Source organism: Petromyzon marinus, chromosome 19 (assembly GCF_048934315.1).
Source record: "Petromyzon marinus isolate PM22_M1 ecotype Great Lakes invasive population chromosome 19, UKy_Petmar_22M1.pri1.0, whole genome shotgun sequence".
Classification (NCBI taxonomy): domain Eukaryota; kingdom Metazoa; phylum Chordata; class Hyperoartia; order Petromyzontiformes; family Petromyzontidae; genus Petromyzon; species Petromyzon marinus.
In genome coordinates this window covers 5,574,601-5,586,354 of record NC_133685.1, presented here as the reverse complement: position 1 = coordinate 5,586,354, position 11,754 = coordinate 5,574,601, and the positions used below count along the sequence as shown (strand labels likewise).

At 46.4% G+C, this 11,754-nt stretch overlaps 1 protein-coding gene and 4 non-coding genes across 5 annotated transcripts; all 5 read right to left on the bottom strand.

Moving 5' to 3' along the window:
• Positions 1–62: 62 nt before the first annotated feature.
• NOP58 (NOP58 ribonucleoprotein) lies at positions 63–11,622 on the bottom strand. The gene is made up of 16 exons (XM_032957229.2): positions 11,432–11,622; positions 10,270–10,346; positions 9,062–9,114; positions 7,928–8,052; positions 7,257–7,393; positions 6,185–6,249; positions 5,602–5,736; positions 4,889–5,034; positions 4,140–4,266; positions 3,740–3,903; positions 3,025–3,159; positions 2,612–2,673; positions 1,801–1,955; positions 1,131–1,250; positions 732–823; positions 63–345 (listed from the first exon to the last, which is right to left on the bottom strand). The coding sequence occupies exons 1-16, from the start codon at positions 11,474–11,476 to the stop codon at positions 292–294; spliced, it is 1,692 nt and encodes a 563-aa protein (XP_032813120.2). The 5' UTR covers positions 11,477–11,622; the 3' UTR covers positions 63–291.
• LOC116944023 (small nucleolar RNA SNORD11B) lies at positions 5,398–5,477 on the bottom strand. The gene has a single exon (XR_004403031.1). It is a non-coding gene; the product is annotated as a small nucleolar RNA SNORD11B (small nucleolar RNA).
• LOC116944024 (small nucleolar RNA SNORD11B) lies at positions 6,556–6,636 on the bottom strand. Its single transcript, XR_004403032.1, has one exon. It is a non-coding gene; the product is annotated as a small nucleolar RNA SNORD11B (small nucleolar RNA).
• Positions 7,502–7,592, bottom strand: LOC142925187 (small nucleolar RNA SNORD70). Its single transcript, XR_012942268.1, has one exon. It is a non-coding gene; the product is annotated as a small nucleolar RNA SNORD70 (small nucleolar RNA).
• Positions 8,889–8,976, bottom strand: LOC116944022 (small nucleolar RNA SNORD70). The gene has a single exon (XR_004403030.1). It is a non-coding gene; the product is annotated as a small nucleolar RNA SNORD70 (small nucleolar RNA).
• Positions 11,623–11,754: the final 132 nt, after the last annotated feature.

Here is an 11,754-nt window from a genome sequence, read left to right as displayed (position 1 = left end):
GAAAAAAACTATTAAAATATCTATAACGAAATATTTACAAAATGATGTAACACAAACTCAAATGGAAGTACATTTTTTTTTAATTTTCCACGGACGGTTTATACATTCTGCCACATCTATCAACTCATACTTCAAGCAACCGCAGCACCTGCTCATCGGCAGATCAAACTCATTGAGCGATCGTTTACGATTCGCACCGAAATGTTGCGTATAAAAAAAAAGGTATGATACCCTTCAAGGCCCACTGCACGCTCGTGATACAGTGACACTCTTTCATACATTCCTGTTTGTCTAATCGTCTTCCTGCTTGCATTTCTTCTTCTTTTTCTTCTTCTCCGAAGAGGGCTGCACGCAGACAATAAAGACAACCAATGAGTTACAACAGAGACTCGGACCGCTCGGAAACACGACGAAATCCACACAGGGGCAAGTGGCTCTATACACAAGCGGTAGAAGGTTGAACGTCCCCCCCCCACCCCCACTTCAGTCAGTTGAGGGGGGGGGGGCCCCCCCCCCCCCCTCACGTGCAAAAGGGAGGCACGCAGGGGTGGGGGACGTTGGGGGAAGGGGGAGGACGGGACGGTCATTCAAATTGGACACGTACGTTCACTGTACAGTATAAAAAGTTTTGCTGGCTGGTTAGACGGAGGGGTGGTGTGGACCAGTCATGTCCAAGGGCCGTGCGTGCGCGGGGTTGCGAGTAGCCAACAAAGTTTTGCCAACGGCTTCACCTGCGCAGGGGACTTGCTGGGAAGTTCTGCCTCGTCCTGCTCTTGATGCTTTTCCTTCTTACATTTCTTTTTCTTGCTTGGAGTCTCCGTCTCTTTAGATTTGACGAGACGACGGCACACGGCGATTAGACAAAGCGGAAACCGTCGCGCGGAATGACCTGCGTTGCACGCTTTACGGACGCAAACAGAAAAAGTCTGTTCAAAGGGCGAGGTAACAACAGCAATCGTTGCATTTTTAGCGAGCGGAGGGCGGAGGGGGGGGGGGCAGGAGAAAACCGGTGTCAGCAGGGAATATATAAAGCGGCAAAACGCAACCGCATTGCCCATGCAAAAAAAACCGGTGTATGCTTGGGAAGTACATGCAAGCAAATAGAGCAGCGAGCTCCTTTCAATGCCTACCTGCAACCTCCAGGGACTTTTCCTTCTTCTTCTTGGGCGTCTTTCCCGCGACGTCCTCGCCGCTCTCAGGCTCGGCGACCGCACGTTTCTTTTTTGACGACGACGACGACGGCGTGGAAGCTTTGGTGAGCCCCGAGGGTTGAATTAGCGCAAGACAAAAAAACAAATCGTGAATTTCACGTCACCGATGCGATAACCGGGGGGCGGGGCGGGGGTGTGTGCGAAAATGAGGGTTTAAAATGTCAGTGCACGAGGGCCCGTCTATAGCGAGTGGCAAGGCAACTCTCTTAAAGATGACACTTTACCAACACACCGTTTAATCTCAAGTCGTGTTGCTATTTAGGACTTTCCCCATATAAAGGGCCAAACCTATCAATTGAGGGTTACCCCAAAGCCTCGAAGATGAAAAACAGCGCTAAAAAGGATTTAGAAAAAAACTGCGCCCATACTCCCCTTCCCACGGTGGTCATTACGCAGGCTACGTCATCTCACAGCGATGCTTGAAACGTAGCTTAATTATTGAGCATTACTCTGAATAACACTGCTGGGGACACGTGTTGGAAAGCAACAGAGAGAATCCGTATGCGTGCGTGATATGTTTAACCCTCGCTTCGAGGGCATTCCCAACACAATCCTGTCTCCCTCGATCCTCCCCGCCCCCCTTTCCCACCTTCTGCCTCGATAGCCTTGTCCTTCTTCTCCTTCTTGATCTTCTTTGGTTGTTGCGGCTGCATGTCGCCAGCGTCCTCCACCTCCTCGATCTTGCGCTTCCTCGACACCGACGGGAGCGTCGAGTCGCCGGACGGGTCGTATGTCCTCACCATGCTGGGGAGGGAGGGGGGGAGGGTGACGAGACAAACCCCGTCCCAACAGCTTGTGATCAAACCGAGACAAACCACGTTTGAAAAAGCTCAAACTTACTCTCTTTAATATATTTTTCTACCTACGTGACTTTACAGAAAGAACCAAAGAGCATGGATCCCTGCAGTCACGAAAACTTCAAATCTAGATTTTACTCAAAAAAAAAAATCGCACGCGCGCCTAAAAAAAAATCAACAACCTTTACACGTGCGTACGCATTGTCAAATATTCTGGAAGACTGTTGTCGTTTTTTTGTGCTCTTGCCGTTTAATTTTTTAAAGCAGGCCCTCAGAAGAGGTAGTGACTGATAAAACCCTCATTATTCATCAGGTTATCATACAAGTATCATCAGCGGGCTGCATATCAAGAAAGCAACACGGGCAAAAGCACAACTTTTTATTCACTTATGTTGTAAAAGCCTCACGGAGTCTCAAAGAGCGATTTTCAGGGAGAGGGGTCCTGCTACGTGTCACAGTCGGGTAGTAATCACAGTCGGGTAGTAAAAAGGATTTGTTTGTGTTTTTGCAATTCTGGAGATGTGACAAAAGCTTCACAAGGCCTTTGTCCAGCAGCGGATTGACCAGGGTTAATAATAATAATGAAAACGTACACCTACTCACCTCTTGTGCTGGTACTTTTCAAACTTGCTCAACGTTTTGCCCGAGCCGCTGATTCGCTGAATCTGAAAATTAATCAGAATGGATAAGACAAAAAGTATTTAAGTGGCAAGGCATTGTAGCAGGCAAGGTCTCAGGACGAGGTTGTGACAAAGCTCTCAGGATTCATCAACGACACGGTAAACTGTTCAGCACAATGCCCAACATGCTTGGGGAGCCTTTTTCAAGCAACTGAATTCAATTCCTCAGGAAGCTGCAAATCGGTCACATGTCGAAGGACGCGCGGTACAACCCGAAACCACGTTGAAGATTTACAAAGTGTGCACCCCACGCAGTAACCGTTTCATATTCACATTTTGTACGACGGTTAAAATAAGACCCCCACACACTCGGGCAGGTGCAGCAGCATTCCTTACCCCCTTCTCTTCCAGCTCCCGGAGCCTAGCCTCCAGTTTGGTCCGGTTTTCCAGGCCCATCTCGGACGTCGTATCCTCCCCAAGCGCATCGTAGCGGATCGCCAGAGCGGACTTTGCCGCAAGCATTCGCGAGATCTGTCACGTAAACAAAAAAACAAGGCACTCGCGGTTTCAAAAGCAAATACAATTCCCAACTCTTACAAGCTGTCTGGCCAGTTTCGAAACAGCCAATATGTTTTAGAGAGGCTATCCAAAGCTTGCCACTAGCAGAGCATTGGCGTTGAGCAAGCACTTGCCGGGCAGCACCTTTACCTTTTATAATTACCAAATCGTCCTCGGATGCCCATGAAAATTTTTATAATAAATGATGAATATGCATTCGATGGAAATGCCTGCACTTGACCAGATTACTTAAGCAATTCCCAGTACGTGGGGGAAATGAAGAGAGGAGTTCATGGGCAATCCATAACTAGTGCAAGCATTAAACAAAAAAAACACTTTAAAAATTACAACGTAAATTTCCTCTCAACTGCACACATTTTTAATTTATATTTTACAAGGATAGGCTCACTTTAAGTGCCATGTGGATTATTACACATTGCAGGACCGAAAGATGGCAATGGCTTTAGGAGGGCCTCCACACAGCAGTTGAATCCATCATGGCCAACGTTGATGCTTTGCAACAGCCTTTAAAACACGACGGCAGCGTACTCACCTTTCCTTTGTTCTTTGGTGTCGTCTGTCCCACCAGCGAGGCGTGGTAGATGAGGCCGTACTTGGGAGTGTCGTGCTGCGTCTTGAGGGCCCTGAAGAGAGCCTTCTCTGCCCCCAAGATCTGTACCGTAGAGGCCGGGTGCTTTGCCAAGTTCAGCAGGGAACCTTTTAAACGATGGCACAAACAGAGCGAATGAGCCAGAATTCGCAGATATGGCAAATGTGCCCTGAACACGAACGATATCAAAATGCAACGTTCCACAAAGTGACGCCAGTGCCAATTTTCCACTGGCAGATGCGAGCCATGCCAGCATCGGGCCCTCTTGTGGTAGACGTGCGGTTTCCCGCTGGCTATTTGAAATGAGAAGCTGGCTTCACAAGGCCAAGCGGCGAGAAATTACCCGCGTGGGCGACGAGACGAGCCCCCACCAGCTCGCCCACCATGATGGTGAGGTTGGGAGCGATTGCCATCATGCGGTTCTTCAGGTAGTCGTACAGCTGGGCTCGGTACTCGGTGATCTCAATCACCTGAGGGCGCACGTACCACAACGAAGCAAACGCGAGGATAGATTTTAGCGAAGAATTTGCAATGTCTGTTTCGAAATAGGCGAGACAAACTAAGGTCCATCCTCTAACAGGTTTGAGTCTGAAAAGCAAATCAACCTCTTTGCCGATTAGATTCCCTGAAGACATCTTAAATGCTCGTATTGAGTGATGGCGTTTTATTCGTTTACAAGAGCAGCGACGCGTACACAAATCCTTATTGGGGAGTACTCCCTCCATAGTGGTAACTTTAACACAACATACTCATTAGAGAAAGTATTTCCAGATTTGCACGCCAACTATAAACGAGTTGCTTTCCTAGTGTGCATTAGCGTGCTGTCCATGACGTATGTATGTGCTGCCCGCAAACGTATCATATTAGCTCAACACAAAGGTGGGCAACACGTTCAACAGAATGTCCACCAATGAAATCGGTTGGTGTGCAAGAGCTAGATGGATTATCGGAGTGCACGATCAAGAGATATGGGCTATGGCTCGGGGAGACCTGGCATTTATCCATCAGTGGCTAGATCGTGAACCGGTGGCGATATTCTACAAAACACCGACGCAATTGTGAAGACTAAAAACACAGCAGCGTTCCTCGGACCTGTTCAGAGAGGAAGGTGATGTTTGTGATGTCCTCGTCCGACACCTCGGTGCCCATGGAGATCTCCGCCGCAGCTTTGACATCGGCTTCAACCTCCTCGGGCACGATGTCCGACAGGTCTGTGGTGGCTGCGTTCGTTCGGAAACCTGTGCCGGCAAACAAACCAGGAGTCAATACCCTACGCACGTGACAGTAAAATGAGCCGAGCTCCTAGGGACCGAATGCAAATGAGAACAGGGTGCCTCACGCAAAGACACATTTGTTGTTACTTAATCGCTTGCACTCTAAACATATCTGCGTGGTTATGATAGTTAACTAAAATAAATATGAAACATTTTTACGACACTTTTCCCCTATAGTATGCAGCCGCCTTTTTTCCAATGGCCATGGCGCAGCAGGTCTAGGCTCTTCAAGGCCTTGAAGAGCTACACTGGATATGGGCAGGAGTGAGCTTGACGGTAGCAGCAGTTTGATCGCAACAGATATACAATGACTAACGATGGTAGTGAAGCAGGCCTCAGTTGAGGTAGTGACTGATAAACCTTCAGAATTCATCAGGTTATCGTATGAGCATCATCATCGGCCGGCATGGTCATAGCAGAGGTGCCATTCAAACACTCGTAAGTGTATTTAAGCAGAAGCTCATCGCAGCTCAGCCGTGGTGGCAAGGCAGAGCTAGCTTTGCTTCGTGGCGTTGGCAAGAGCAGACGTACCCATCTTCTTGATCGTCTTGCAGTAAGCCAGGTTGTCGGTGATCACCTTTCCCAGCTCGGGGAAGTGCCAGCCGTACCACTCCCGGCAGCGCATGATGTAATTGTTCAGCTCCTTGTCGAGATCATCCAAGAGGGCTATATAAAAAAATATAAAGCAAAAAAATCGACGAGGTTATATTATTCGGAAACGTTTTTATTCTTGTAGCGGAAAAAAGAAACAGGAACGGCAAAGGGAATGGAGATGTTGGGATGCATGTCCCCTTGACGGGACTCGGGATGTGCACCAGGAAGAAATAAGGAACACCGGGCAGGAAGGGGAGGAAGACTGATCAGGTCAAGATGTCGGAGGATGAGAATGTGATGAGAGGGGAAGGAATAATGGGAGAAGGAGCAAGCGTAAGTGAGGTGCACGGAGGAGCAGTGTTGTCACGGGGGGAAGTGAGAAGGGAAGGACTAAAAAAAAGTGGGGGTGGCCACACAAGTCACGTGATTTATGGGAGTCTCACGCCGATTTAGCTTTACGGATTGATTGAATTACACTTGTATATGAAGTGGATGCAACTATTCTCATGGTATCACTTACATATGGCCTGGACAATCATCGTGTCCACCTTGTCCGGGCTGAACTTGAGCTTGTACCGTGATAAGCTGACAATAAAATGTGAAAAGAATCAGACATTAGGAACATGCAGGAAACGTTCCTGAAAAGCCAAAGCAAGATTATCTGTTATATACACTGCTTTAGAATACAGTACATCTTCATTCATTTCCTGAGCTCATTATCATTAGACCTATAATGACTCGCCATCCTCCAAATCAGTTGAATTGTTACAAGTCAATTAAATGAAAACAAATATATTATCATTGTGGTGCATTATAGCACCGTTAGTGGATGAACTATTAAGATACAAATCCATTAAAATAGATTTTACACGATCTTTTCCCCTACAGTAAAGCAGGCCTCAGTTGAGGTAGTGACTGATAAACCTTCAGGATTAAGTCAGGTTATCGTATGAGCATCATCATCGGCCAGCAGGGTACATTAAAGGCACACAACGTGTGGTCAAAGAACTCTACATAAAGACGTTAAAGAGAACTGTCCAAAACTTCCCAGGATCCTCGTAAAAGAGTCTTGAGACTCAGAGAGGCTTTCCTAGGTAAACGAGCGTAATATTTATAACGTACCACGCTTGCAATAAAAAGATTATCACGAGCACGCTTCTATGCACGTATCGTGAGCATAATCATCAAAGCATTGACACCTCTCGTTATCACAAAAAACACGTTCACATTTGTTAACCGCTCATTAAGGAATACAAACCTGCAGACCAATAATATTATCCAGCAGCATTTGTTTAAGCAATCAAACTCTGGACCGGTGTGACCTACTGTTCAATTTAAAAGCATCCAAATGTTTGCATAGAATGTTCTTGCCAAAAGCAGTTAACAACCCTGCAGCACTTGTTTAACAAGCCCGACTCTGCTGATGAGACCAAGAAGGCTAAAACCGGTCCAGAGTTTGCTTACTTAAACAAATGCTGCTGGGCTATATTAGTCTGGAAGGCCAAAATGTATTTATTTGTGGCTAGAAAGAACTAAAGAGGTCTGTTGATAGACATTAACAAACAGAGCCATGACTCTCATGCGTCCAGTACCTGTGCGCAAGACCCAGGGACATGGCGCTCATCTCGCGTGGATGGAGGCCCGTGATCAGGCTGTCGATCTGCGAGCGGATGCCTCTCATGAGCTCCGTCACCGCCGTGTTGTAAACGCAACTCATGTTCAACTTGTCCTGAAAGCAAGTCGAACAGCGGTGCCAGTTACACGGGAACTCCTCCCAGCTGAAATCCCACCCACCACAAAAGAAGTGGACATCAAAAGCACCGGCGTAACAGCTACTTTCACAGTTGCCTCAGAGGTAGTGACGAATTTCCAATAGATTCTGCATTTGTTATCAGATGGAAATGTGATGCATCATTGGCAACGTTTTATTCGATATTTCAGATGTAACGTTTTAAAAGCACCGTTTTCGAGTGCTGCTCGACAGCAGGGAAGATGTCACCTGGACTTCCCTCCCATCATCTTTATCGCAAGATTCATATACCCTTACTCAAGACATGAAATGTGTTTTACCAATTATCTATTACACCCTTCATCGTACCATGCATTGCTGGCTGCTTGCCATTTTTTGGCCTATGATCGACAACCACGATTTAAAAAAAAAATTCAATGACCCAGGGCAAGGGGGATAGTGACCAGTTTTAATTTCACCAGCTATGAAAGTTCATATTAAACCTTTACACGTGCATGTTTGTTGAATCCTTACCTTAATGGCTCCTCCCAGCTTGGCATCGGCGACTGCCAACTGCTCGTGCGCTTCTTTTGCCACCAGCTTTTTGAGCATCTTCTTCAGGGCTTTCCCCACCTTCCCTTCCACCGCCGCTGTGGCAGCTGCAGAGAGACGCCCGGTCAACTACAGCGGCGTTTACACTTGGCAGAACACACTCAGACGCTGCTATGCGTCTCTCAAATAATTATTCGACGTACTAAGCCACTTCTGGGCCAATAAACTCCATGGAAATGGCATTAAAGTGAATTGTTCTCATGAATAATAAGTCTAAACTCACCTGTGCAGAATTGTATTATGCCCTCTATACAATTGCTAGCACCTCGTATCATTCTAAAAGCACCCCACATAATCAATTATTCAAAGCTAAGCAGGTCCAAGTGTTCTTGGTGCTTTGATGGGAGACTGCCAGAGAACACCAGGTGTTGCAAGGCTTAGGATGGGAAGTGGCCAGATGGCAGGAGGGCAATGTGGAGGACCTTGATGGTTACCCCACCACTCCCCCTAATGTGGGTTCTCCGGGTACTGTGGTTTACTCCAAGATGCAAAATACAGGGTGCTTCAAAAAATATGTTAACACTTCCGAGAATTTGCAACACCACCACAAGAAATGTGCTGCCTCCGGGCTCTGGAGACCACCTGGAGAAGATTCCAGGCACGCGTTGACAATGATGGCGAACAAGTGGGGACTTTTTGAAGCTATTAACATACAATTGTTATGTTACAGTGTAGTATTCGTTCTTTTTCCATTAAAAACGAGTCCCACGTAAGAGTTAACATTTTTTTGAAGCACCATGTATTAATTGACGGATGTGGTCAAACATCTATCTTCAAGCAAGACCATCCTGAAAATAGTCTTAAAAATCGATTTTTTTTTCTGGGAAAAAGACATTATGTTATTGTACATAAGACTGTACATGGGTAATGAACACAAGGTTATTGGTCTGTTGTCTCAGTGGTAGTGACGAATAAATCGTGCATCACTTTGCATTCAGCCTATAAATTCATGCATCATCGACAACAGTTTGCGAGCAGTGCAAAAAAAAGTGGCTAAATTGCACAAATTCAAAGACCGTCGTCCAAAGCCAGTGGCCTCGCACGAGGATCACTCACCTGCCAGCGCGTCTGTTGTGTCTTGAAACTTTTCAAAGTGCTTCAGCTTGACGCTGCACAAAGTTAACAAGTGGGGAGTACAAAGATAAATCATGCAGCGTATGGACTAGACAACAGTGGCATTTCAACAGGGTGGAGTTGCCAGACCCAGTGACTAGTTTTATATACGCCAGCATCTTAAGAGTAACATCACTATTCCATTGACGAATTCTGTTTTACTATGTATAGCCAGGCAAGAGAGCCTGGTTCAATTGCAATTCATGATTGCAAAGGAGACCTCGATAAAAAAATCAACACAGGAATGAACACAAAAGGATTGCAAAGGAGACCTGTATAAAAAAATCGACACAGGAATGCACACAAAAGGTAATTTACATGGTCGATACAAACGACATTCTACAGAACCATCTCTTGAGTATTCTATAGATTTAAGTGTTTTAAAAAGAGACTGAATTAACTTAGACACGCGATTAAATGAGATGTAACGATCCTTGGTGGATTCGTATACTTGGTCTATTACATATGACATACTTTTCTTAAATTGTAAAAGTATCTTATGTAAACAAATAACGGGTCGAAAAAAACTCACATTCGTCACTTACACCGTCCTGAAAAAGTATATAGTTGGCGACGTTTCGGTCGATTAGTCTAGTTCAGAACGCACGGAGAGGCCAATTACTATTTTAACAGTAATTTAAAACAAACCCTAAAACACAATCCCATGCACGTTTAGTGGTTTTAAGACTCGATTTGAATCAATGAGTTTGCGAACTCACCCCAATCTAAAAAAATACATCTTTACAGCCGCTATCCACCTATATATGGTAATAGGTTTTTACCCTATGTATGCCCAATGTAAAAGTACGAACCCATTAAACAGAATCGTGGTCCCGGGAAAGTTCACTTTAGAATCGAAGAGGCAGGTCGGATCAAACAATTGGTGCTCCAAGCGCTGTACAGGGTGGTCCATGTCTTATTAAAAACGTAATATTTTTTTTTTAAAAAGTAACGTTCATTTAGATTAATATGCAAAGGGAATAACATGTTTTGGGGTAATTTAATTGGGAGACGGGGTCACAAGACATCTAGACCACCACCCTGTACTGTACTTGCAAGGCGGATTCACAGCTGTGTGTCTACTCCAAGTATAAAAATCGATACTAAACACTTTACAGCTATTATTAACTTTTTTTCTCCACGGTCCTTACATCTTATTCGCCTTTTCCGCCGTCTCGAAGTTCTTCCAGATGTTGTCCGCCTCCTGGATCTTCTTTTCGTCCAGCACCTGAGAGAGCACGTGGCAAGAAGGATGAAAGCGATCGTTTTGGCGCTCGTTCGTTAAAACACGCCGGGGATCTAAACTCATCCGGGGGACTTTTTCACCAGGACCTACATCCATCCATCCGAGCAAAACCCCTCGCAGTCTCCAGACCGAATGTCGATCCTGCATTTTAAAAGGCAATGAATGGGAACGCCGACGTCTCAGGGAGACGGAGCGATGGAATCAACGCGTGTGCCAGCAGGTGATCTCGTTTGGGATAACATCGCAGAATCGTGAGATAGCTGGCGTCTAGTCATTCATCATCCAGCAGTGGATTCCAAACACAGCCGATGGAGATTTCTTTACGCACTCGAAACTTCATTCTAGCTCTCATAAGCAGGATAAGTTATTTGTAGGCTTTCGCGACCGACATTATCCATCAAGTTTTTTATGGGGTTAGATCGCGTAAATGTGTCGTTAAACCCGCCACCACCCGACACAGCCAACTAGTAAGGGTTGTCACGTAAACAGAACGTGGCCAATTCGTTACTACTACAGCACACCGGTATGCTGGGAGCGCAAATCCACAACATTTACAACCCGAGTACGACGTTGCGCCAATAATTGCAACTAGCATCGTCAGTAAAAACATTGAGATTGTAAAAAAAAATCAAACAAACACCGCACATAAACTACGCAATATCACCAAAGCACATGCTATGGTAGGTAGTTGGGGGCAGTGGAGGAGTGGGGGGCGGGAAAGAGACCCAGGGCAAGAAGAGACGGGAGAAATTCCAACGCGTAACGGCATTGCGGTGGGGGGGGAGGCCCACGTTGCGGCTTAGGCCGCGTTCATTCCGCCGCCAACGTGCTGGGGTCATCGGCGAAGGGGGCGAGCCGCAGCAGGCTGCGATCGGCCGGGCGAAGGCCGCTGCCACCAACGGGGAGCCTCGCGAAGGAAACCCGCGCGGCAACGTGGAGCGAAGGCCGCAGAAGGCCCCTCGGATAATTTGCAACCACGTGCCAGGCCAAAAAAAAAAGGCCTTAAATATGTTTTTCCCTCTTTCGCGCAAATAACACATTCGGGTACAACGGACGCTTTTTTTTACCTTAAAGATGGCATAGCCCGCCGCGGTCTCGAACAGGACGAGCATTGTCGCTGTGTTTTTGACAAAAGCGGCGACGTTACAAACTTTCGACGGCTTTTGAGAGCGCCGCCGCTGCTACTGCGGTCCCGCACACGCAAAAAAACTCCCCACGTGTTACACACGAAGCCCGCGACCCCACTGCGCATGCGCGGAGAAGGCTCGTGACGTCACGGGAATTACGAATCGCGGTGCGGTTATAATCTTAGTTCTTTCGGTAAAGTCACGTTGAAGGGAAACAACAAAATAATAAAATATATATATAACAATAAAAATTCTCACGACGT

What these genes read in the sequence shown, in the direction of transcription:
- NOP58 (XM_032957229.2), bottom strand. Translation starts at nt 11,476, where the DNA reads ATGCTCGTCCTGTTCGAGACCGCGGCGGGCTATGCCATCTTTAAG. An exon ending in GCGGAAAAGGCGAATAAGAT is followed by an intron (nt 9,115 to 10,269) that starts GTAAGGACCGTG and finishes AACTTTGTGCAG; the next exon opens with CGTCAAGCTGAAGCACTTTG. An exon ending in GGGAGCTGGAAGAGAAGGGG is followed by an intron (nt 2,674 to 3,024) that starts GTAAGGAATGCT and finishes ATTAATTTTCAG; the next exon opens with ATTCAGCGAATCAGCGGCTC.